Source organism: Grampus griseus (genome assembly GCF_964374135.1).
Source record: "Grampus griseus genome assembly, chromosome: 1".
NCBI classification, from domain to species: Eukaryota; Metazoa; Chordata; class Mammalia; order Artiodactyla; family Delphinidae; genus Grampus; species Grampus griseus.
This window is the reverse complement of record NC_139017.1, coordinates 164,650,607-164,677,852: the sequence shown is the minus strand read 5'-3', so window position 1 is coordinate 164,677,852 and position 27,246 is coordinate 164,650,607. Positions and strand designations below refer to the sequence as shown.

The 27,246-nt window shown below is 47.8% G+C and overlaps 2 protein-coding genes across 2 annotated transcripts in view; one reads left to right on the top strand and one right to left on the bottom strand.

Annotated features, from left to right (window-relative positions):
* LOC309832950 (large ribosomal subunit protein uL5-like) overlaps positions 1-27,246 on the top strand; it is a 480,093-nt gene that overhangs the window by 138,805 nt on the left and 314,042 nt on the right. The window lies entirely within an intron of this gene.
* On the bottom strand, positions 4,726-25,491 carry IFNLR1 (interferon lambda receptor 1; the record flags this gene model as incomplete). Its single annotated transcript, XM_082647624.1, has 7 exons — positions 4,726-5,692; positions 6,691-6,824; positions 7,127-7,286; positions 8,999-9,141; positions 13,485-13,669; positions 21,670-21,793; positions 25,434-25,491. 7 exons carry the CDS (start codon positions 25,489-25,491, stop codon positions 4,946-4,948), a joined length of 1,551 nt encoding a protein of 516 aa, XP_082503750.1. The 3' UTR covers positions 4,726-4,945.

Below are 27,246 nucleotides of genomic sequence, written 5' to 3'. Positions count from 1 at the left end.
TCAAACTCCCATCGCTTTAGCCTAATTTTGTGCACACAGGAATGAGTCTCCCACTTCTGCCCCCTCCCTCACCATTTCACTCACTGAACAGCACTGATACCCCCTTGGAGCAGACGCTGGGTTGAGGGAGGACAGTCATCCACATGTGACAGGATCTGGGATCTGGGATAGAATCTAATGCAAGGTCTCTGGCTGCTTTATATGTAAGTCAGCCACAGCCAGCCCCTTACTGACTCCAATTCATATACCAGTTCACTCATTCATTCCTTCGTTCACTTATTTAATATCAAGTTTCCACCCTGTGCCAGATGCTGGCACCGGGAAGAAAACAGTCCCTTCCCTAAAGGAGTTCTCAGGATGTAGCATCCATTACCCCAACGCTGCCCATTCTCAGCGGCTCCGAGCACCGTGCTTGTAAGAACCTGTGCAATTGGCAGCCCTGCCATCCCACCACTGTCCAGAAGGTGGCAGCAAACAGGCAAAGAGGAGCTCAAAAGGTGAGGCGGGCAGGGTGGAGGCCCTTGGGGATCACCTGGAGAGGAAGTTCTGCCCTGGTTTCTGGAAAGGACCTACTGCACACCCATTCAAGGGGGCAGATGCCCCAACCTGACTACAAGCCGCAATATGCATGAAATGTGAATTGGCAAGGATATTTGGTTATGAGTAATAGAAGGCTCTGAAAGTTGGCTTAAAACTAGGATGCAGGGGGCTTCCCTGCTGGCGCAGTGGTTGAGAGTCCGCCTACCGATGCAGGGGACAGGGGTTAGTGTCCCGGTCTGGGAAGATCCCACATGCCGCGGAGCGGCTGGGCCCGTGAGCCATGGCCACTGAGCCTGCGCGTCCGGAGCCTGTGGTCCGCAACGGGAGAGGCCACAACAGTGAGAGGCCCGCGTACCGCCAAAACAAACAAACAAACAAAAAAACCAAAATACAAAAAACTAGGATGCAGGGAAGCCGAGGACAGGGCTGCAGCTGGGCCTCAGGAATGGACTGGATCCAGTCCATTTCTCATCCTGGAGGCTCATGTGGAGGTCCCATGGTCGTCTTTGTACCCTGAGCTTTCCTGTTCTTTGGAGTGGGAAATAGTGTCAGAGCCGGTTGGAACTTAATTGTTCCAGGCCAAGCCAGCCAAGAAGACATCTGAATGCCAGGGAAAGGGACTTGTTGGATTAGCTCATCTTGGGTCTAGAGCCTGCCCTGGCATTAGTAAATGATGACAGTCCGCAAGCACAGTTCTGGGCAGTGTGAAAATGAACGGAAACCTCATTTCAGATGGAGTTGGGAGGACTGAAGGGAGAACTCTCAAGCTCTCGCTGTCAATTGCAGACTCAACAGAAAGAGACATACCTTTGCATCTCCAACAGGAGGAGGGTTACTATTTTACTACCCAGCAGGAGGAGGAATTTCTCTTTGCCTGGCAACAGCCTAGCCAATAAGAGACTGTAGTAACTCAGCCAATGAAAAGCAGTACACTTCAAACTCTCAGTTTGCTCCAATAGACTCTGTGTTTATAACGGCCCCTCCCAACTAACCTCTTTTCCCCTATAAAGGAACATTCCTCTCCGTGTTCTCTGGACTTGCCTGTGGTTCACCATAGATTGCGTGTCCCAAATTGCAATTCTTTGCTGTTCCTGAATAAACCCGTTTTGCTGGTAAAATAACAGGCTGTTTTATTATTTTTAGGTCTTCAGCTGTTACCTTGTGGGAGAATTGGTGGGACCTGGGAGACCCTCCCCAGTAGAGATCTACTGGAATGAGTTTGGGTTGCAAGGCTGCCACATAGGATTTTCTGTATCCTTCCATGGACCATTGTTGCAATAGGGTGAGCTGCCAGGTGGTAGGTACACCTCTGGCTTCGTTGTAGCACCCTTCTCATGTACTCAGCTTGATGGATTCCAACTGCAAGTACCTGCAGCTCCCTGGGAGGGAGTGGCTCTCTACACAGGACTGATGGGAGTTGGATAAGCCTCCCAGCTCCTGTCCCTGGCAGGGGAACAAATCTGGAGGGTCCAACACTGAACTCCCAAAGCTCCCTAGGAGGACTGAACCCTAGTTGCCCAGAGCCATGACCTGTTTGATTATGCATCTGGACTGGCTGCCTCCCCTCCCTCTCTTCCCACTCCCCTATTGATGCTTTCTGGAATCGCCGCACTGCTTTATACCCCCCAGTCCTCGCCTCTGGGTCTGCTGCTGGGCACCCAACCCAAGACCCTGTAGTCTTAACGGCCAGAAGAGTGGTGAGGAAACTTTGAGAAATGAGAGCACACGCTTTTCCATTCAATTTTGCCCTTTTCTCTAAAAATAGAGCTCTTTATTTAAAACAGTTTAGGGTAGGCCCCAACAAACATTAGGAAATTATCTAAATATGACATAAACATAAAATAAAATTAGAAATAACTACAAATATCTTAGAACAATATATAATCTCCTCACTACCCTAAAGAACGGGAATGTTGCTTTCACTCGGGCATCACCCGCTCTGCCCCTGACATCTTTCACGCGTGGCCCTGGAGTTCCCACTATGCAGTTCCTGCCTGCTGGGGACATGAAAGGGCTTTGTAAACAGTTCAGTGCTGAGCACACCTGACAAATGATAATATTGAATAGCATGCTCTTTCCTAAAGCTGCCCAGTTTTTTGTTTATGACTTAATGACCATAAAGTAGCTGGAGTTTAGAATTAATAGAAAGCTCAGCGTCTGTCAGAAATTAAACTTTAAAAAAATGCTTAAAAAACACACAAGGTTTCAGAACAGAGAGAAAGCGGTTCCTTCACACAAGCCTAAGACAATAGTGAGGATAGCTTTTAGTTATTTGGAATTTACTTCCACGAAGCAGCTCGGCTGGTTCCAGAAAGGACACTGGGCTTGGTCTGGGTATTCTCCTAGGAACTGGCCGTGAGCCACAGCCTTCCCCAGCTCCATGGTTGCAGTTTGTTCTTCCTCTTCTGTGCTCAATCATGGATGTAGACAAGTCTCATTGCAGGGAAACCCCTGCAGAAATGCATGTATGTGTGTGAGTCCCAGCAGTGGTGAAGGCCTCCTGCCAGCCTCGTGCCCCTTGGAAACCCTTGCCGAGACCTCAGTACTGTTTACATGGCCAAGGGGACGGGGCTTGGCCCAGCTGGCCAGAGACCGACAGTCTCACCCTCAGAGACGTACACAGTAAGTCAACATTTTAGCTTCCTCGTTTGAAACAAAAGACAGGTGTTCAATTTAAAAAGGGGTTTGCTAACGTTTTCTTTAGCAGTTGAAACTCCTAAGCACAATCTTACGTAGAGGGCCACCGGAGAAAATCAGGGCCCAGGGAGGCTGCTCTGGTTGCGCTGCGGGGATCCTACAGCCCACGGCTCCCCCTGCGATTGAGACGCCTCCTGTGAAGCCCAAGGCCTTTTGGGAACACAGTTTGAGAACCCCTGGACCAGATGCCTTCGAGAAGCTTTTCCAGATCTTCCATTAATGTTCCACCCTTGCGTTGCCTTCAAAACACAGCCCCGTGGATAAAATGCTTATGAAGATGCTTTTTACACAAATGGAGGAACTTAAGTCCTGGCAGGTGAAATGGCAGAGCCAAAGATGTTCGGATTCCTGTGGTCCCTGCAGGGCCACAAAACTGACAAAACCTTGGTCTAACGGGTGAAGACTCAGCTCTGCTCGTCCATATACTGGTGGGTGTAGGTTAATAAAGCGGTCGTTTGAGAACATCCATCACTACCCTCAGGTAAGGACAGTCACCTGTTTCCAGAAGACAGTGGTTTCTCAAAACTGGAAGAGGAAATGGGATGTCTTTACAACCACAATGGTCACCTAAAGGGTCTGAAGTGCTAAGTTGGGGATCACGGGCCCAGGGGTCCAACTCCCTGCTGGGTTGCTACCCCACCACCAATTAATCAGACCCCCTAGAAGGTGGGCCATTTGGTATTTTCTTTGCTGGGAAAAGGGAGAGGGACCCTTGGCTGGGCTCCAGCTTCTGAGAACTGTTTCCTGACCAGGAGGCAGGGGTCAGTGAGGGCAGGAGGCAGGAGAAAGACTAAAGGTGGGAACTCCAGTCACTCTGAGTTTAGGGTCACAGGTGGGAGATGCCCAGCGGTCCCCTCAGAGCCTGGGTGGATGGAGAATCCTACCAGCCACCACGTGGTGAGTGCCAATGGTGTGGCAGGCATCACACGTCTCTGTCGGAACCCTCACCGTGCCCCAGGTGGTAGCTGTAGAAAGGAGACTCGGGTACAGAGAAGGAAGGTATCTCCCTAAGGCCACACAACTGGGAAATGGCAGAGCTGGGATTTGGACCCAGGCCTCTTTGATAATGGAAACAGTGCAATGCCTGACCCAGAGACTGGGATTTGAAGGACATGCCTTTCCTCTTCCTCTCCAACACCCTCAGCCAACTGGATTTTTCTTCACTGGGGCCCACCCTAGGGGACTCATAAATCAGGATGTCGAGCCTCGGGGAGGAGGGAGCCCAGCGGGTGCTGGAGAGAGGCGTTGAGTCCTGCTACACTTGGTCTGCCTCCGGATTTCTTCCCTCCCCAAATCCAGATGGGCCCTTGTGCTGTCAGCCTTCAATGTCCCCTGTGACCTGACCTCGCCTGTTTCATGTTGTGCAGGGATGACTTTTCCAACTGGCCTGTCACCCCAGGGACAGTGGTGTGGTCTGACACCCAACCAACCTCTGACCTCCGCCCATCCCTGTCTCCACCCCTCTTGGCTCTCGGCCCAAAGCTCGCAGGTCATAGGACGGGGTGGCTTCTGACTGCTCAACCTGGCGGACACCTCTAGCCGGGTTCCCCGAGGTGCCGTAAGAACCCGCTGCTGCCCCGGCGATGATGCTCTCAGGACTTCAAGTCTTGGTGGCATGCTGGGTCCCCAGAAAGCTCAGGAGCACCAGACTGGGAGGGACGGCTCACCTGGCCAAGTAGTGCCCCAGTGTCCTACCTCTGACCTCAGCTCACCTGGCCAAGTAGTGCCCCAGTGTCCTACCTCTGACCTCGATCCTCTGGAGGCTCTTAGCCCCGCAGCTGCCGTCACTGCTGTCCTCACTTTCTGATTCCCCCCCACCCTCTTCTTCTTCCTCGGGGCTGCTGTCCCAGCAGAAGGTCAGTGTCTGAAGAGAAACTGGGGGCTCCCTGGGAACCAGAATCAGCCCTGGGGACGGTAAGCCCCAGCTGACCCAGGAGGACGGGTTGTCTTCTGGGGGCTCTTCCAGGGAACTCGAGTCCTCGGAGAATTCGGGTGGTGGGAGAGGCTTCTGGAACTCCTTCCCACCCGGTCCTCGGCCTGGCCTCTTCTTGGCCAAGTAACCAGATGATCCAGCCTCGTCCCAGGTGGAGGAGCCCACAGTGCTGGCCCAGCTTCTGTCTGAAGAATCGCAAGCAGAGGAGCCTTCGACCTGGACCAGAGGAGTCCAAGGCCCTCCTGCCTCCGCCTGCCCCGGGCTCTGGTGTTCCTGCCCCAGGAAGGGGGGTGGTTCAGTGTAGGGCTGGAAGCTGACACCATCGTCCGAGCTCTCCTCGTCGGCCTCCTCCTCCTCAGCACTGTCCTCTGATCCTGCCTGGACGGTGGCTGGGGCCCTGACTCTAGGGGTCAGCCTGACCCTTCTGGTCTGTTCCTTTTGGGGACAGAGGATCAAGACATGCAGGCACTCTGGGCCACTGGGTTGAAATGTTGCCCCGGGGTGTCTGTGTCCAGAGAGGTCCTGATCGGGGGAAGGGGGAGAAGAACAGAAGATTCAGCCTTTCTGGAAGAGTGACCGTTCTAATTTGGGTTCCCCTGGAAATAGACTCTGAGACAAGGATTCAAATGTAAGTAGTTTCTTTGGGAAGTGATCCCAGGAAGTGTCAGCAAGGCCTAGCAACCGATAGCGGGGTGTTATCAGGCAAGTTACCCCGAGGGCAGCTGGAACTTAGCCCTGCCGGGGACACAGGCCTCAGAGCACCATCGGGTGAGGTATGGAGGGGTGGTGGCGGTGTGAATTCTCTGCCACATGCAGCTGGTGATGTGCACGGGCAGAGCGGACACCAGAGGCCAGAGAAAGCCTCCAGGTTTCAGGTGCCAGCTGCAGGGGGTCGAGCTGGTAACTTACCACATAATGGGAAGGCAGAGGGATAGGGCAAGGTGCAGACCCATCTAACACAGAGGTTGTCCTTCAGTTAGTGGGAATTCTGTGCAGGTCCCATATCCAGGAACGTTGAAACAGTCCCGTGTGGCAGGGACTCTCAGAATCCCTCCTCAAAGCCCCCACCGGACCCGAGTGCCCACTGAGCCTCATCTCCCACAGCCTCACTTTCCAGGCCTTCATCTGAACAAGTCTGACCTCTCCAGGCTTCCCCTGTCCCAGCTGGCCCCAGGTTCTAAGCAAGCGAGCTGGCAGTCCGGTGGGGAAATTCCAGCGTCTGCCTGGGCAAGACTGACCCTCGGTTAGATTGTGAATGAAATGCTGGGACTCTTTTAAGATGTCCCCTTTAGGTGCCACCCTCCCGCCTCCCCTCTGGGCATCTCTCCTGAAGCATATTTGCTATTTTAGTTTGGTGCCAAAGGAATGAATTACTAATGGTGAAAATTTAGACAGGAAGATAGATGTTTCGCAGTCTGGGCCATCTTGATATTCTAGCTGAACTATCTCTAAGTCTAGCTCCACTTCCTTGCTCTTCGACAACCCTCCCTCTCTGTCGCACACCCCCAGATTTGCCATACCAGGGCCTGTGGCATCTTTGCCTGATGAAACCAGGGGTTCCCCCTGAAGCTCTTCCAGATCACAGGCCCCGTGGCAACGACCAACAGCAGTGGCAGCAGAAGGGGTAGCAGTACCAGGAGTGCCCAGTTGGATCCTAGGAAGAAAAACATAATAACAACTAGAGAAGCAGGGGCTCCTGTCTATCAACGGCATCTGTGCCGTGGGCTTCACGTACATTATCCTACTTAATCCTCATCAGAGTAAACCCGTCCTACAGGGTGTGGAAAGCAGTGTTCAGAGAGGTTATGTAAGCTGCCCAAAGATACAGTGAGTGGGGTGGAGCTGGGATTTTAATCGAGGTGAGTCTGTCTCTAGACTTGTGCTCTTAACCACCATATTATGAAGATCCTAACGCCCAGCGGAAAAGTTCCCACTTCTGTACCACTTTGCACACACCTGGGGCCTCCAGGAAGAAGCAGGTGGGCTCAGAGAACTTGCTGTATTTAGGGGAGCCAAAGGTGTATATAGTTCTGGCGCTGAGGCAGTGGTGTCCGCTGGTGTCTGGCTGGAGAGAAATCTGGACTGGCTGGCCATGGGGAGTGGCTGGAAAACTGGCCTGTTTGGAGAGAGAAGCAGAGGCGGGTGGACCTGCTGGGGGGCGCTGGCTCCATGCAGCCAGGACAGGGTGGGGTTGGCAGGACACAGCGGTGACTCCTACACCTTTTCTTGCATGAAGGCTTAAGCATTCAGGGAGCACGTCCCCACACTCTCTGGTTTCTCTTCCATGGAGTTTCGAGGTAGAGATGGTCTGGGTTCAAAAGCAGCCCTGCCACTCAGGGTCACTCCCATGCACACCCCACCAGGGCCCACAGGCCCTCACTTTCAGGGACAGATGCCTCAGGCTTCCTGCCCTCAGGGCGTGTCAATCAATTGGGGGGGTGGGCAGTGGTCACTCAGCCATTACAGACACAGAAAACTCTAGGGCTGCCTGTCTAACACAGTAGCCACTGGCCACATGCGCTTGAGCCCTTGAAGTGTGGCTGGTACCAACCGAGATGTGCTCTAAGTGTAAAATACACACTGGCTTTCACGAAAAAAGAACATAAAACTTCTCAGTAATTTTTGTATTAACTACAGGTTGAGAAGATAACATTCTATTGGATGAAATAAAACCTACTATGAAAATAAATTCACTTGTTTCTTTTTACTTAATTTAATGTGGAACGCTTAAATGACACGATGTGGCTTGCATTATGTTTCTACTGGACAGTGCTGGTTGAGAATATCTGTGAGGTTCTTGAAGGTGAGGACCACATCGGATGAAGATCTATCAACGTGTCTCTGGGATCCAGAGTGTGCAGGAGGTTAGGAGTGGGAGCATTGGTTCGGTAAAAGACAGAATGGACAAGAACGGGGGTCCGTAGACTACAGCCCCATCTTTTTTTTTTTGTGTGGTACGCGGGCCTCTCACCACCGCGGCCTCTCCGGTCGCAGAGCACAGGCTCCGGACGCGCAGGCTCAGCGGCCACGGCTCAGCTGCTCCGCGGCATGTGGGATCTTCCTGGACCGGGGCACGAACCCGTGTCCCCTGCATTGGCAGGCGGACTCCCAACCATTGCGCCACCAGGGAAGCCCCCATCTTTTGTTTTAAATAGAGTTTTCCTGGAACACAGCTATGCCTGTTCATGTACCTATTTACTTATGGCTCCTTTTGTGTTACAGATGGAGTTGAATAGAGGTGACAGACGATAAGGCCTGCAAAGCCAAAAGTATTTACTATCTGGCCAATTACAGAAAAAGTTTGCCAACCCCTGCCATAAATAAATATATACAGACATATGCACACGCATACACAGAAACAAGTCTGAAATTGGATATATACCACATAGTTATTTGCGATCATCTCTGTGTACTTTTGGTTTTCTTCCTAGAATTTATCTGTATTTTCTAGGTTTTTTTTTCTAATGAATCTGGTGGCTTAACAAGTAGGCTAAGTACGTTCTTGGAGCCTGTCATACTTCAGTCAGATTAAAAAAAAAAAAAAAGGTTTCATAATTTTAAAAAAAATTAGGTAGAAAACTGCTGTTTATTACCTGTAATGTGCAGGGGAAGGATGTCCCGAACTTGGCCTCTTAGGGGGAGGGGGGCAGAGGTGGGCCACAGGCCACTCACACTGTGCAGAGTCAAGGGGTGACTGCCAGGAGTGAGGGGTATGCAGGGAAGGCTTCCTGGAGGAGGCTTTCAGGGCTTGGAGGGTGAAGGGCACTGGGGTTTGGTGGGAGAATGAGGAAGGGGACCCAGCCTGGGGGCATGAAAGGGGTTTCTCACCTCATTCCCGGTCCCCTCTTTCCAGAAATACACCTCATAGCTCAGATCTGGTTGGGGCATGCAGTGGGGCAGCTGGTACGTGGCATTGACACTCAGGATCTCGTCTGTCCGGGTGAATACCAGGACAGGTGGGGCTGGCTCCACTGGCAGAAACAGAACAGGACCCATCAGGACCTTCTGGGGGTCACAGGGCATCCATCCCCCAGCCTCCAGGCAGGCCTGTTCCTCACCCAGCCCAGAAACAGTTAACCTCCCTTTACTCATGTCATCCCTTCCACTTGGGTGCCCTTCACATGTCACTGGTCTGTCAGCATCCTGTTCATTTGTATTAGTTTTTGCTGCTGCCATAACATATGACCATGAACTTAGTGGCTTAAATCAACACAGATTTATTATCTCTCAGTTCTGTAGGTCAGAGTCTGGGTGGGCTTGATGGGGTCCTCAACTCTGGGTGGAAATCAAGATGTCAGATGGCCTGGGCTCTTATCTGGAATTTTGGGGGAGAATTCACTTCCACGCTCATTCATGCTGTCAGCAGAAGTCAGTTCCTTGTGGTTGTGAGGCTGAGGTTTATTTCTGTGCTGTTGTTAGCTGGGACCCTCTCTCAGCTCCTGAGGGCACCTGCATTTTTTTTTTTTTTTTTTTTTTTTTTAATTTTGGCCGCGCTGCACAGCATGTGGGATCTTAGTTCCCTGACCAGGGATTGAACCCGAACCCCCTGCAGTTGGAGCACAGTCTTTATTGGACTGCCAGGGAAGTCCTGCCACCTGCATTTCTAATCACGTTGCCCCTTCATCTTCAAAGCAGAAACACCATGTTGAATCCTTCTCACACCTCAACTCTCTCTGATTTTCCCTTCTTCTACACCTCTTCTGCCTCCAGCTGGAGAAAGTTCTCTGCTTTTTAGGGTTCATGGGATTAGATTGAGCCCATTTGGATAATCCAAGACAATCTCACTACTTTAACACCCATAAACTTAATTAAAATCCCTTTTGCCATTTAATAGTAACATCTAACATATTCAGAAGTTCAGGGATTAGAGCATGAATATCTTTGGGGGAGTCATTCTGTCTATCATGGTCCTCCCTCTGACTCCTTGAAAATCATGTCCCTCTCCAATGCAACATACATTCTCCCCATCCCAAGGTACCCCAGGGTCTCATCCCATTACAGCATCAACTCAAGTTCTAAAATCTCACCATCTAACGTATCTAAATCAGGTTCAGGTGAGACTTTGGGTACAATCCATTCAGTACAACTCCTGGGGCACAATTCCTATCCATTTGTGGACCAGTGAAAATAAAGTACAAGTTATCTGCTCCCGATACAAGGTGGTGGGATAGGCGCTGGATAATAGTTATAGACATTTTGGTTCAAACAGGGAGAAATAGGAGGTAAAAAGGAATCACTGGGCTGAAGCAGTTTTGAAATCCAGCTACACAAACTGTACTAGGTTTTAAGGCTTGGGAACTACTTCTCCTTGGCTTTCAGCACTGCTCTCTGGGCTCTTGGTTCCACCCTCTGAATCATCCTTCCTTTTCATGAAAGGTAGCAGGTATTTGCAGCTAAGTAGTTTTACCAGTCTGCTTCCTTCCAGTAGAAATTGGGGGACCAGTAGCCTTCTTTCTTTTCTTGTCCTCTCTGTCCCTCTCCGTTCAAGCTGGCAGTGTTTCTGCCGATATAAAATTCTCAAGAATTTTATGGGTCTCCTGTGGATGTCATGGGGACCCACTCCATTAGACAGAAGTCAGTTCCACAAATCTTTTTGAGATAAGCCCTTCTCTATTTTTGGCTTTAGCGGAGCTGGCTGAGGGATAACACTTCAGCTTTCTAGAGGCCCTTTGATTTGACTGAGGGGAACTGAACTGTGTGTCATACCCTTAAATCTCTTCAAAGAGCCTTTTTCTGGACTAAACACTTTGACCTTTCTGAGGTTTTAGGAGATGATCGCACAGCCGCACACTTGGCTGTTTCTCTACGTCACACTCTTGGAAGCAATTTCTTTAGTATCTTTTGCCATCTGTATAGGTTAAGAATTTCCCAAATCTTCAAGTCCTGGTTCCTTTTCGTTTATGCTCTTTCCTCAATTTCTCTCTCTCCTCCTTGCATTTTGCTATGATTACCAAGAATAAACCAGACAAACCTTCAACACAACATTTATCAAATCTCCTTGATAAATGTCCAGATTCATCATTTACAAGTTCTGCTTTCCACATACCGACAGGACACAATTTTGCTAATCTTTTTGCCAGTATATAAGAGGCATTCCCCCTTCCTGAAATTTTCAATAACATATTCCTCACTTCCTTCTGTGAGGCAGTGCTTTTAGCATCCATACTTCTACTAACAGTCTGTTCGTGATGATTTAAGAACTCTTGAAGGAGATTTAGATTTTCTCTATGATGCTCCTCGCTTGCTTCTGAGCTCTCACTGGCAGAGTCTTTAATGTCCATTTCTAATGACAGTCTGTTCAAGGGCATCTAGGTTTGACTGATGGTTTGAAGATGGTGGGGGCAGTGAGTTGAAATAAAGTGACAAGAGAAAATTAATACACCATTGTTCAAGATCCAGCTGAAATGCCACTTTTTCCATGCAGCCCTCCCTGAGTACCAGCCAGCAGGAGCTCTGGCCACACTGGTCATCCCTGTCCTGTGTTTGTGCTCAGGGAAAAGGTGTGGCTTCCACAAGGTGCCACTACTTATGTGTTCAGGAAATATCCACGGGACACTGATATGTATTAAGCCCTGGGCAGGGAGCTGAGGGGAGTGGGGAGATGAGGCCTCCATAAATCTTGACCTCAAGGAGTTGGAAGAATTTAGGGGGAAATGAAATACATAAACTACCAAAACTCAAGAGAGAGAGTGACCAGGGTCACCACAGCTGAGGGCAGAAATAGGAAGGAAGGGTCACTCAAGCTTGAGGTGTGCTGCAGGAGAATCAGAATATTATTCAGGGAGGAGGAGGCAAAAAAAAAAGTAGCCTCCTTTCTGCATCTTTCCCTCTGTTGTTCTAATTCTTATTCCTATTCATCCAGCCTCTGCAGTGGTTCATCCATCATTCTTCTAGCCAGACAGCCTTTCTGCCTGCCTTCCCATCTTTCTTTTCCTTTCTATCCATCCATCCATCCTTCCCAACTATGCTTCTTTTCCTTCCCATCCACGCGTCCTTCTCAACCATCCTTCCTTCTTCCTAAGCATCCTGTCTTCCTTTCTTTCCAATTGACATTTCTTCCTTCCTATCCACCCTGTCTTCCTGTTCATTTATACTTTCTTCCTTCCTTGTATCTAGCCAATCAGCCTACTTTTCTACTCCTCCATCCTTCCTATCCATCCATTCTTTTCTTTCCATACATCTTTCCTTCCTGTTTTTCCTTTCTCCTTTGCCTCTCCTTCCCTTTTACCCTTCCTTCCCTTCCCAGGCAGCCAGCCTTCCTTCTGTACTCACTACCCACTGATCCATCTGTCTGCCTTTCGTTCCTATCCTCCACTTCTCCATCCATACTGGCTCCTTCATGGTAAGCATTTACTCATCCATCTAGCCTCCTCCTTCCCACTCATCCATCACTTCTTCCCCATCCTCTCCACACTTCTTTTCTTCTTACCCACCCATCCTTTTCCTCCTTTCGTCCATCCAACCAGCCAGCTTCCTCCCATCCAAATCATCTCTTCTTCCTTCTCTGCCATTTTCTCCTGCCATCCTTCATTAAATCCCTTCCTCATCCCCCTTCAAGCCCTATTTTGTCCTCAAACATTTTGAGAAGCCTGGGTGATAAGTTACAGATCTCAGCTCCATGAGGCTATTGTCTGAGTATTTATCCTCCCCTCCTTACTCCTGACCTGATGAGCACCTTGTCCCAGATCAGAAAGAGCCATTTCACATCCCGTGTCCACCACTTACTAGCTGGCAAGTTCCTTAACTTCTGTGAGTCTTGCTTTATTTATTTTTAAAAAATGGGGTGATGAAAATGAACCCCACAGGTCTGTTATGAGGATTAGAAATAAAATACATTGGGGGAAGAAAAGCACTCTCCTCACTCAATGTTAACACTGGTGATTTATGAAGGCTGTAAGCATGGGGAATGTTTTCCTCTCTATTTTCATCTCCTTTCCCCCCCAAATTTCTACCGTGTACAGAAATTACTATTGCAACCAGAATTTTTAAAAATTGTTTCTTAAAGAGAGAGATTGAACCTTAAAAAAGTAAGAATAAATATATAAAGTGCCTTGTGTAGTTCATGACCAAGGTTGTGCTCAAAAGAAGATCATGAACCTCATTAGGAGGAGGTACAAACTGAACTGCTGGGGCTGGTGAACTCCCCTAACTCCCTGCCACGAAGTCAGGCTACTTGGACATGGGCCAGGGCCCGTGGCAGGTGGCCCCAGAGAGCTGCCCACTGCTTTGGGGAAGTGGGAGACAGATGGCCAGGATAGCAGTGCCTCTGAGCCAGGCTCCTGAGCAGACGGCCTCCCACAGGTCCTTCACTTACCTTCAAAAAAGTAATCCATGGACTTGGACTCCACCCAGGGTGACCTGGCTCTGGCAGAAACCGCTCGCACACGCCCCTTGAACTTATTGCACAGGTCTTGTTTCTCCAGGCACATCAGAGAACACTGTAGCTCTTTGGTTCCTGCACACATTTTTACTCTCCGCCACTGTTTGGGGGTTGCAGAGCTGAGGGAGGAGACAGGAGGGTCATGGATTCAGCCTCTTGGGGGTGAGAAAACTTAGAGAACATGCGATCACTCGTCCCTCCATCCCACCTGATCATCCATCCATCCATCTGTCCAGCCAGCCAGCCATCGGCTGAGACAGAATGAGAACAGTCTAGTCAAGAGCTTGGGCTCTGGAATGATAGACAAGGGGGGGAACCCTGGCTCTGCCCCTCACTAGCTCTGGAACCTTAACGCAGGTCACTGTCCCTAAGCCTCAGTGTCCCCATCTGTCATGGCTCCCCCACAGGGTCGTCGTGCTAGTAACCATTTTCCCCGCGTTTATTCATTCAGGCATTTATGGACCCCCTGCCGTGTACCAGGCCCGGTGCCAGGCGCTATGCGGATGTCAGAGGGGAACACACAGGTCCATGACTACGACCTCCTGAGAACACTGAGGTCCAAAGGAGGGACCTGCGTGCTGGACATTATTCTTGGGCAATCGGCAATTCATGACAGATAGGTCCTGCCCTCAGGAACTTACACTGTGGAGGGAGGGGATGAGAGACCATCACATCAACAAGAGAAATCCAGGAGCTGGTAAATGCAGTGGTCATAGGGTAGTGCGGGGGTGACTGCTCTCTGAAGGCGGCTCAGGAAAGGCCAGGAAGACAGTGCTGAAGCTGAGGCCGGGATGCTGAGAAGGGAGCCAAGAGAAGGCCTGGGAGAAGGAAACGCAAAAGCAAAAGCCTTGCAACGGGAAGGGACTTGATCTGTCCAGACAAAAACAAGGCCAGGGCAGCCAAAGCCCAGTGGACAAGGCCGGGAGAGGGTGGACAGACTGGACGTGGGTGGGCAGAGCAGGCAGGGTCTTGCCATCTTGGCAAGGGGTTCGGATTTTATTCCAAGTGTCAGAGGAAGCTATCAGAAGGTTCTGAAGAGAGGAACTGAGGTCATCTAATTTATGTTTTTAAAATATCACTCTGATAAACTAGCTAGGAGGCTGCAGCAGTGGTCCAAGAGAGAATGATGGGTGAGATGGCAAGAAAAGGTTGGATGTAGGATGCCTTTTGGAGGTAAAGCTGATGAGACTTGCTCATGGATTGGATGTGGAATGTGAGGGAAAGGAGAATTGAGGACTCTTCCTGGGTTTGGAGACTGAGCAACAGGTGACCAGAAAAGGCTGAGATACAGGTAGGCAAAGAGAACAGATCTAGGGGAAGAATTCCCCTGTTTTGTTTTTTGGTGAAGTTATACTAGGTAAACATCAACGAAAAAAGGAACTGGTGTAGGCATATTAATATGAGATAAAATAGAAACTTCAAAGTCCAAAGCGTTAGTAAAGGTGAAAAGAACCACTACACAGTAGTGAATGATTCCACTTACCAGGAAGATATACAAATTCTAACTTATATGTGCCTATTAAATAGCTTCAAACTATATTCAGCAAAAATAGATAAAACTACAGGAAGAAAAAGAAAATCCACAATTATGATGGGAAATTTTTAATATATCTCACTCAGTAATCAACAGTTGAATAAAGAAAAATTATTAGTACATATGTTAAAAAAATGAACAACATAATTATCAAAGTTCGTCTAATGAACATACACAGAACAAACAAGAAACTGGTTGAGCCACATACGAACCCTAAACAAAATATTATCAAAAATATTAACAAAAATAAAGCAACTCTCAAATTTCAAAGAATAGGTATCTCTCAAACTATTTCCTCTGCCTGCAAATAATCCAGTTAAAAATCATTAACAAAAAGAGAACTAAAGGAAGTTTGAATATTTTAAAATGTTTTAAAATGACTCATGGATCAAATATTTGCAAATGATGCAACCAACAAGGGATTAATTTCCAAAATATACAAACAGCTTATACAACTCAATCAAAAAGACAAACGACACAATCAAAAATGGGCAGAAGACCAAAATAGACATTTCTCCAAAGAAGACATACAGATGGTCAACAGGCACATGAAAAGACGCTCAACATCTCTAATTATCGAGAGATGCAAATCAAAACTACAACAAGGTATCATCTCACACCAGTCAGAATGGCCATCATCAAAAAGTCTACAAATAATAAATGCTGGAGAGGGTGTGGAGAAAAGGGGACCCTCCTATACTGTTGGTAGGAATGTAAATTGGTGCAGTCACTATGGAGAACAGTATGGAGGTTCCTTAAAAAACTAAAAATAGAGTTCCATATGATCCAGTAATCTCACTCCTGGGCATATATCTGAAAAAGACCAAAACTCTAATTTGAAAAGATACATGCACCCCACTGTTCATAGCAGGACTACTGACAATAGCCAAGACATGGAAGCAACCTAATGTCCATCAACAGATGAATGGTATGTATGTATGTATGTGTGTGTATACATATATACGGGAATACTACTCAGCCATAAAAAAGAATGAAATAATGCCATCTGCAGCAACATGGATGGACCTAGAGATTATCATACTAAGTGAATTAAGTCAGACAAAGACAAATATCATATGACATCATTTATATGTGGAATCTTAAAAAAATGATACAAACTTATTTACAAAACAGAAATAGACTCACAGGCACAGAAAATAAATTTATGGTTACCAAAGGGGAAAGGGGACTGGGGAGGGATATATTAGGAGTCTGGGATTAATATATACACACTACCATATATAAAATAGATAAACAGTAAGGTCCTACTGTATAGCATAGAGAACTATATTCAATATCTTGTAATAACCTATAATGGAAAAGAATCTGAAAAGGAATATATATATATATATATATATAAAACTGAACCACTGTGCTGTACACTTGAAACTAACACATCATTGTAAATCAACTATACTTCAAACAAAAAGACAGGAGACTCAAAAATCACATATTGGAAAATAAAATAAAATGACTCATGGATCAAAGAAAGAATTATGATGGAAGTTAGTAAATCTCTAAAACTGAATGATCAAAAATATAACACAAATAAAAATTTATGAGATGTAGTTAAGCATATAGCTTTAAATATTTATAACAGAAAATAAGGAAGGATAGAAATTAATAAGCTAAGCGATCAACTGAACGAGTCAGAAAACGCATGCTAAAAACATATCTATGAACAGATTGAAACTGTAAACTACTCCTTCAAAATGGATTATAAAAGACATTTTAAAATGATATAAGACATGGAAGAACAACACAAAACAGAATCAGAGAAACTCAGAAAGGAGATAACAGAACACAGGAGGCAGATAAGAAACAATAACAACCACATTTCATAAACGAAGAATAAATTAGAAGAACAATAAGAGCAAATTAATACAGCAGATAATGCCTTAAAAGAAACAGAAAGTGAAAAGAGAGAAAGTTTCAAAAAATAAAAGAGAACTGGGGGCTTCCCTGGTGGCGCAGTGGTTGAGAGTCCCCCTGCCGATGCAGGGGACACGGGTTTGTGCCCCGGTCCGGGAAGATCCCACATGCCGTGGAGTGGCTGGGCCCGTGAGCCATGGCCACTGGGCCTGCGCGTCCGGAGCCTGTGCTCTGCAACGGGAGAGGCCACAACAGTGAGAGGCCCGCGTACCGCAAATAAATAAATAAATAAAAATAAAAGAGAACTGAAATGTAAATACTAAAGTTTGAAAACTTCTAGAAGAAAGCACAGAAGAGGATCTTCGTGACCTTGAGTCAAGCAAACATTTCTTAGGACACCGGGAGAAAAGAAACCTGATGTGTTAGTCTGCCAGGGCTGCAGTGACAAAATGCCAGGCTTGGGGGCTTAAACCACAGAAATGTCTCTCTCACAGTTCTGGAGGCTGGAAGTCCAAGATCAAGGTGTCTGCAGGTTTGCTCTCTCCTGAGACCTCTCTCAGGAGATGGTTACCTTCTCTCTGTGTCCTCACCTGGCCTTTTCTCTGTGTGTGAGCAGCCCTGCTGTCCCTCTTCTCATAAAGGCACTAGTTCTATTGGATTAGGGCCTCACCCTTAGGACCACATTTAATCTTAATTACCTCTTTAAAGGCCCCATCTCCAAATACAGTCACATGGGTGTTAGGGCTTTAACATATGAGTCACTAAGGGGGGGAACACAATTCAGTCCATAACAGGGAATTATGAATTAAGCTGCTATGAAAGTTTGTATACAAGTCTTTGTTTGGACATATGTTTTCATGTCTCATGGATAAAGATCTAGGAGTAGAATCTGGGAAACTCGGTTACTGAATGTGTAACTTTACAAGAAACTGTCAAGCTGTTTTCCAAAGTGATTGTACCACTGTATTTCCCATCAACAATATACAGTCAGTGTCCACAGGGGATTGGTTCTAGGCCCCCCCGGGAGATACAGAAACCTGTGGATGTTAAGGTCCCTTATATAAAATGGTCTCGTATGTGCATATAATGTATGCACATCCTCCCATGTACTTTAAATCATCTCTAGATTACTTATGATACTTAATACAATGTAAATGATATGTAAATAGTTGTAAATACAATGCAAATGCTATGTAAATAGCTGCTAGTGTATGGCAAATTCAAGTTTAGCTTTTGGCACTTTACGGATTTATTTTTCTTTCTGGATTTTTTTTTTTTTTTTTTTTTTTTTTTTTTTTGCCGTACGCGGGCCTCTCACTGTTGTGGCCTCTCCCGTTGCGGAGCACAGGCTCCGGACGCGCAGGCCCAGTGGCCATGGCTCACGGGCCCAGCCGCTCTGCGGCACGTGGGATCTTCCCGGACCGGGGCACGAACCCGTGTCCCCTGCATCGGCAGGTGGACTCTCAACCACTGCACCACCAAGGAAGCCCCTGGATTTTTTTAAAAAATATTTTTGATCCATGGTTGGTTGAATCTGTGGCTGCAAAACCCCAGAATATGGAGGGCCATCTCCATGAGAGTTACTCCACATGTTTGTCTATGCTTAGTATCATCAGACCTTTTAACTTTAACCATTCTAGTGAGTGTGAAGTAGTATTTCCTTGTAGCTTTAATTTGTACTTCTCTAATGACTAATGATGTTGAACATCTTTTCATGTGCTTATTGGCCATTTATATATCTTCTTTTGTGAAGTGACTATTCAAATATTTGGGGGGTGATTTGTCTTCTTATTTTTGAGATGTAGGAGTTCTTTATTTTGGATATAGGTTCTTTGTCAGTGTTTATACTATGAATATATTTTTCTCAGTGGCTGGCTTTTTCATTTTCTTTGGGCTTTTTTTTTTCTTTTAAAGAACAAAATTTTAAATTTGGTGAAATCCAGCTTATCAGCATTATTGACTAAATTGTGCACACACATCCCCCACCCAATTCATATGTTGAAGCCCTAACACCCATGTGACTGTATTTGGAGATGGGCCCTTTAAAGAGGTAATTAAGATTAAATGTGGTCCTAAGGGTGAGGCCCTTATCCAATAGGACTAGTGCCTTTATGAGAAGAGGAAGGGACACCAGGGCTGTTCTCCCACAGAGAAAAGGCCAGGTGAGGACACAGAAGGTGACCATCTCCTGAGAGAGGCCTCAGGAGAGAGCAAACCTGCTGACACCTTGATCTTGGACTTCCAGCCTTCAGAACTGTGAGAGAAAAACTTCTCTTGTTTAAGTCCCCAGTCTGTGATATTTTGTTATGGCAGCCCTGGTAAATGAACACAGATTTTGGTACCATAAGTGAGGTGCCAATGTAACCAATATCTAAAATTGTGTTAGTAGCTTTGCAGCTGGGTAACAGAGGCTGAAAGAGTTTTGAGGTTCATGTGAGAAAAAGCCTAAATTGCCTTGAAAAGACTGTTCGTCAGAATATAGATGTTAAAGGTGATTCTGGGGTCATCCCAGTTGGAAAGGAGGAATGTCTTACTGGAAACTGGAAGAAAATTGATCCTTGTTATAAAGTGGCAAAGAACTTGACTGAATTACGTCCTAGTGTTTTATGGAAAATCAGAAGTGGAAAGTGATGAACTTGGATACTTAGCTGAGGAGATTTCTAAGCAAAGCGTTGAAGATGTGACCTGGTTTCTCCTTACTGCTTATAGTAAAATGAGAGAGGAGAGAGAGAGAGATAGAAGGAATTATTAAGCAAAAAGGAACCAGAAATTGAAGATTTGGAAAATTCTCAGCCTATGCATATTGCAAAAAATGAGAAAGCGTGTTCTGGAGAGAACACCAACGTGGTGGCTGGAAAATCATTTGATAAGGAGATCGTGGGTGCAACTCACGGATTTAATCAGCCACCTCAGTAGAAGCCAGGGATAGGGATAGGATTATTACGTGAATCACCCTAATTCTGTTCACTGAAAAGATCTCAGAGCAATAGTTCAGTAGTGATCAGACAGCTACACAGACTGTGTCCTTTAAAACCATTTCTTACCAAATGGAGACGTGGCTGATTTCAGGTTTTAGGTCAGGAATTGTGCAAGTGAGTCTGGAACATCTTTTCGCAACAGATAGCAATAAAGATATCATGAATTACTAGGGTCAAATTCAAAGGACTCAGGAGCCAACCTGAAGAGACATTCATGGACTAAAGATGAGACCATTCAAGCTTCAATGAGTAGAATAAATTGCAATGAATTGAAACCATCACATATGTTTAACTACTTGAGTTCGTAATGATAATAAAAAAACAAGTCAATCACCTTTGGGACATGATAGGGAACCAGTTTGTTATCTTGAAAACTGGTAAATTAAAGGAAAACAATTCAAGCATTTATTCTGTCTTGCTTACATGAATAGTACCACTGAATATCAAACACTACATGAGAGGAAGCATCTCTTTGTAAAATTAATTCCAGCTAATAAATGAAAAATTACCATTAGAATATCATGGTTTTGGAATCCTCGCAGGTGTTTCAAAAGCGTAAAAGGAAAGGAAAATATCATATAGGTCCAGAGGTTAGGCTTTCAATTCTTTCATCAATTTATCCCACCTCCACTATGCCCAGCTCTGTGGCTTTGAGCAAAATACACTCTCAGTGCTTCAGCTACCTCCACTGTAGAGCAGAGTCACTGAATCCTTCCTTGTAGGGCGGTGTGAGATTAAATACATTTCATGTATGGACACAGTGCAGACACAGAGCAAACACACAGGCCATGTTAGGTATTGGTATTTTCTGCCTCCTGATACAGTTCTATACCATTCTTTCTTTTTAAAGCTCTCTCACAGTCTGTCCTTTCCCAAGCCAGGCCCCCATCACTCACATCTGGATGCTACAGATGGAGGGACAGTAACAGAACAGGGAGAGCACAAGCTTTGGGGTCAGACAGACTTGGGTTTTTCTTCTGGTTCCATCACTGGCTTCCTTGGGCAGGTCACAGCACCTGAGTTGTTTCCTCGCCTCTAGAACAGGGGAAATGCAGGGTCTGCCTGGTGATGCTGGGAGGAAGAAGGGAAATGCTCATGCAAGGCTCCTAGCACTCAGCCTGGCACAGAGTGGGTCCTGAGTACGTGGCAGTTTCTTCTCCTTTCCGCTTCCTCCTTCTCACCAATTCTAGATTAATCCTCCTGAGTATCTGCTTTCATTAGCTCACTCTCTTACTAAAGAACTTCAGATGATTTCCGTCTATGTGCAAAGATGGCAAATCAGCTTTCATTTGCAAACTCCTCTGCATCAGCAGTGGCTGCCTGGGCTGCCAAGTTGAGAAGGACTCCAAGACTCCGTGCAGGCTCCGTGGGGAAAAGGGTAATCATCTAGCGATGCCTAACACGGCTCTCCAAGAGATACACCTGCCTCCCTTATCTGCTGGAATGCCAAGCACCTCATCCAGGCCCTCAAGAATTCCCTCACTGGGTCCTCACAGCTCCATCCAAGCTCTGCTCTGACTTTTCTCAAAGACCTGCCCCCACCCCCGGCAGGTCTTTCACCTGGGCGCTGTTCTCCATTAAGCATCATCCCCACCTCCAGAGCTTTATCAAACGCCCTCTCCCAATACCTGCTGCAGGCCGTCACCCATGGACACAGAGAACCAAGCCCGTCCAGCCCCTGCCCACCTCCTCGGTCTCCCCCTATCATCCCACCAGCCCAGAGGCGCCCCTCCACCTTTGATAGGCCACAAAATAGGTCATGTTCTGGGGGTTGCCAGGTCCTGGGAGCCACGTCAGGTACACACTGAAGTCCCAGGAGAGCAGCGTCACGTTCTGGGGAGGGGCCAGAAGGGGCCTCCCTGTGGTGGAGAAAGAGGCCATGAAGTCTGGAGCCGTTCCGAGCAGTGCGGGCGGGCAGTCGGGTGCTCACCGAGTTTAAGAACCAGGAGTTATCTGGGGTGGCTTAAGTATAGGGGATGTGATGTGGGCTGGGAACCTGGGCTGTGGGATTCCAGTCACATCCACGCCACCGACTGGCTGTACCGCAGCCCCTTCCCCTCCTTAGACCGCAGCAGCCCATCTGTGACAGGATGGGAAGCCCACCCTGGCACCTGAGGGTTCCGGCAAAGCAGCGCAGCACAGGACCATCTAATAGGTTCCTGGACTCCAGGAGGGAACGGCCCTGAGGCTCTCAAGGAGCAGAGGCTCTGGCTTGTTCTCAGCCATGTCCCCAGAGCCTGCCTGCAATGGTCCCTGGCACATAGTAGGTACACAAGAAAAATCTGTTGAGTGAATGAATGAATACTGTGATGACTTGGATTATTCCTAAGGTCTCCTAACTGGTCTCCCTGCTTCCAACCTTGTGCCCACAATCCATTCTCCATATAGCAGCAAGGGTTAAAATGAAAGTCACATCACGTCACTCTTTTGCTTTAAACCTCCAGTGGCTTCTGTTTCATTCAAGGTAAAATCCAAAGTCTTTACAATCACCCTCAAGACCCTACCCTATCCAACCCATGACTCCCCTTGCTGGCTCCTCTCCAGCCATTCTGGCCCTTTCCTGTTCCTAGAGCATGCCGGCACACTCCCACCTCTAGGCCTTTTCACGAGCTGTTCCCTCCGCCTAGACTGTTCTCCCCACGGCTGTCCATCTGGCTCACTCCTCTGCTTCCTTCCCATCTTTACTCAGATGTCATTGTCTCAGTGATTCTTTCCCTGACCACCTCTCACTGGCCCCTACTTCCCTCCTTGGCACCTCCTCCCTGCTAACCCTCATCTTCTGAAATATGCATCTGATTACACAGCTGCCCAGTTTCTGCCCTTCCCTTGTCCTCAGAATAAAGTCTATGCTCCTTATCAGGATACGTGAAGCCCTGCCCAGCTTGGCCTGGCTGGGCCATCTCGTTGACCTCTTCCTGACAGCTCACCTACATACGTCACCAGGCTGCAGCCAGTCTTCTTTCTCGCCCTTCTCAAACCACCTCATTCTTCTGTGTGTCTTTGAACCCAGGTGTCTTTGACAGCGTGGTATTCACCATCGAATCTTTTAAAGACTTGATTCAAACGTCACTTCCTGACATCTTTCAGAAGTGGTGGTGATGCTGCAGATGATAATAACAGCAGCTAATGTGCCCTAACTACGTGCCAGGCACCATGCAAAGCACGTTACCTGCACTTCCTCCTTCAATCCGCCCCACATCCCTAGGAGGTAGGTACTAATTAGGATCATCACATTACAGATGAGGAAACTGAGGCCCCCTCAGCTAATAAGTTGTAGAAACAGAATTCAAATCCAGGCCTAGCCACCCCCAAAGTCTGAGTTTTTTGGGTTTTTTTAAACATCTTTATTGGAGTATAATTGCTTTACAGTGGTGTGTTAGTTTCTGCTTTATAACAAAGTGAATCAGCTATACATATACATATATCCCCATATCTCCTCCCTCTTGCGTCTCCCTCCCACCCCCTAGGCGGACACAAAGCACCGAGCTCATCTCCCTGTGCTATGCGGCTGCTTCCCACTAGCTATCTATTTTACATTTGGTAGTGTATATATTCCATGCCACTCTCTCACTTTGTCCCAGCTTACCCTTCCCCCTCCCCGTGTCCTCAAGTCCATTCTCTACGTCTGCAAAGCCTGAGTTCTTGATCACACTTCCTCCCCTGGGTTCTCGTGGGGCCTGTTCAGCCTTATTCTTCCAACATCTATGGATCATTATTGGTCAAAGACATCTATTGATCACTGCGTGCCAGAGGGTTCAGAGAGGACTACAGCTCCACTCCTCCCCTTTAGGAGCTCATGGTCCCATGGAGAAGGCAGTGCCTTGAAGTGTCACATGGGTCATGATGGAAATCCATACAGGTTATAGAACGGCCTCAGGGAGGGAGGGCCCTTTCTGCTGGTGGCGCTCAGCTCGGCTCCACACTCCTGGCCTTTCAGACCACCCCACCCCGTGTCCTCTAGCTGGAACTGCGTCACCAGGATGCCAATGCCGACATTGCCCCAGCTTCTGGACTTCCTAGCAGGTGGCTGGCATGAGGCCAAAATCTGTCTACAATCGTCTTATTTGAGGACAGGCCTCAATTCTGAGCTTGGCCACAGTGGAGAAATAGCAGCTAGAGTAGTTACCTCCTGATGAGCCTTCGAAGGATGCCGGGCATCGGTGTGAAACTTTATACACAAAACCTCATTCAGTCCTCAGGACAAACCACCCTGTGGGTTAGGTGTCCTTCCCTTCCACGGAAGGCACTAGGCTCCGATACAGATGGTGAGTAATTTGCCTGAGACTACACAGCCAGTGTGTGTGCGAGCCAGGATGAGAACCTGGATCCCGCTGCGCTTCACCCTAAACCTTCACACCATAGTTTGTGTTGTGTACACTAAATATTCCTCGGGTGTAAGGATAGCTAGCTCTAGACAGCAAAACTATTGAGTTTGATGGTGAAAAAGGGGTACAGAGGAACCCCTCCTCTCCTCCCTGCATAGGTCCACTGTCCCTCATCAGCTGCAGTAACACTGCTGCGGAGGCTCCAGGGGCTGGGGCATCCCTGAGCTGACCTGGGTGGGTGGACCGCCCTGTGCCAGCTGCCCATCCCACGGCCAAAGTTGGCCATGCTCACTTCAGCTTGTCTTCTCTGTTCTGTGTGTCTCACCAATGCCTTCCTTCTTGGGTAATTCCCCTTAATTGCTCTGAGCCTCAGTTTCCCCCTCTGAAACGGGAGGAAATAATACCTATCTTCTAGGACAGTTGGGTTGTGATGCTAAACTAGAAGCCCAAGAAGTTGCTCAAACAAATGCTGGCGTTTAACCTTAGCATTAGATGATGTCCAAGGGCCCTTCTAGCTCTTAAATTATTAGTCTAAGACTAGGGACATATCCTGGGGGCATTTTGGTGTCCTTCTCCCTGGATTGGTTGGGGTTTGGTGGTTGGTTCCTATCCCAAGGTATTTTGTATCCTGTCACCTTATTTACCAGTGAGAGCTCAGAAAAAAAGGTGGCTTGTTAGAATGACAGCACAGCAGGGGCTAAGCTGGCACTCCTTCCCCTCAGGCCTGGGTGGAACTTCTGACACCCCGAGTCGGGAGGGAGGGGAGGGGACCCCTGGCGACGGCAGGGCTCTTCTGCTTAATTTCCCCTACTAGTCAGGGTCTGTGATATTAATGCAGCGGATAGGGCTTTTAGGAAACCTTAAAAACCACTTTATAAACAAATGCAGCTGACTTTTGAACGGCCACTGTCTTTTTTTCTGTTCGTCTGAGGCTGAACTGGCATTAGGAAGCTGGATCAGTTCCTTCCCGGAAAGGAATTTCAAAGACCCGGGTCTGTTTAGTCCTCGGAAAAAGAAAACTGGTGCTGGGTGGGCTCTGCTAATTCGCACGGGTTGCGGCGCACAGACTGATGTCCAAGGCACTCCCTCCCCGGAGCTCTGGGTCGGAAGGTGGGTGCGGACCGGATGGGGCACCCCGCGGCCCCACGCCCACCCCGTGGCCCCGTGCCCTTACCTGAAGTGGACTGCAGCAGGCACAGGAGCAACGAGACCCACCGCGGGGCCCCGGTCATGCCGGTCTTCCTGTGGCCCAGGGTAGGACCAGGTCCCTCCTCCAGGCCCATCCAAAGCAGGTGACGCGACTGGCAGCCAATGGGAGGCCGGGCCGCGGGCCCGCCCCTTCGGGGCCAGGACTGGGAAGCTCCCGGGGCTTCCCTTGCGGCTGCCGGTCTCAAACCCTCCGGTAGCTCCCAGGGCCTCTACTTCATTTTGTTCTGCCCGATCCCGGGGGTGGGATGTGAGGGGGTATCAGTAAATCCGTGTGTGGAGGGAGGGGAGAAGAGGGAAACTGTTTATTATTAATAATCACAGTTAGGAATTCCAATACGAGACTTTTAACAGGACAGTCGAGTTCAGGGCCAGTTTAAGAACGTGGTCTCAGGCACCATTGGCTGTATCCGAGAACGTTCTAAGTTCCAGGTTCTAGGCCAAGCACTTTCCCGTATTATCTACTTTAACCGCCGCGAGAATCTGGTGGGTCTGTCGTGTTATTCTCTACATCCTTCACGCAGGGAGTGACAGCCTCCAGAGCTTCACGGGCTTGGTCCCGGGAAAGCTGGTCCCTCTGGTGCCAAAGCCTGTGGTGTGTTCGTTACCAGTCACCTGAACAGTAATCGCTTTCAAATAGTGGAACCAGCCGCCCCACAGGATAGTCTACAGCCATTAAAAACGATGTTGCCAAGGCATATGTAGTGACTCAGGGATGTTTATAATACACTCAGCAGCAGAAAAGCAAGTACCGAAATATGGGCACATTAAAGAAATGTGTGCCTATAGGTATGGGTCGTTTTGGAAGGATATACATCAATATGTCAGTGGTTGTTATCTCTCGGTGATGAGGGTATTTTTAAAAGGGTTTCTTCTTTTTGTTCATGTTTAATTTCAAATTTAAGTAAGTAATCCTAAACTAAATTAGTCAAGTTAGTTTCTAATTAATATGTCTTGCTTTTCCAATAAGAAAAGTCACTTTATTCTATAAATCATCATAGCTCTTCTTTATTAAATATGTTATTTTCTGTTCTTCCACAACTCTCAAAGGAGGTATTGCTTCCTCGTTTCAGATGAGGAAACTGCCATTCTGAGACCCCAGAGAGCTCATGCAGGTGCTGGATGCTGGATTCAGACCCAGGCCCGTCTGACTCCAAGGCCACACTGCCTCTGGGTAAATGCTCTGTTCATTCTCTGGGTCTCAGTGACGGGCCTGGTGACCGTTGGTCAGTTGTGACCCAGCCCGGCTATTAATATCTTTTTTAACAGGTGAAACTCTGAGAGGTAACATTGCTTGCCCAAGGTCACCCAGCTAGTTAGTGACAGGGCTGGGATTTGGTCCTCAGTCTGGCTGTCCTCAAAGCCTGTGGGTATAAAACTTCTGCTACTCAGCCTTCTGATGGTTAAGGGCAGACAAAAATAAAATGTCCCAGTCTTGATCCCTTCCTGATTTGCAAAGATCATAGCATTAAACTCTCACCAGTGCTGCAGTGCCAGCTTCCTCTTTGGTGGAAGCAGTGGTGCTGGTAAATGTTTAATGCCTGGGTCTTGTGGGGCAGGGGGAGGCCCTGCTTGGTAGCGTTTGCCAGTTTCTGTGGTATAGATATCTCCACCAAGGTCAATTTCAATTTGAGGCCCTAAACACAAAGTTGGGAAGAAGTGCACACAATGGGCTCTCCTGAGTCTGCAGGAGCCTGCTTCAACACAGCACAGAGTGGAAGAACCAGACCTGAGCTCTTCCATGTTTAGAACAAACCACATCCCAAGCCCTGAGTGGCACG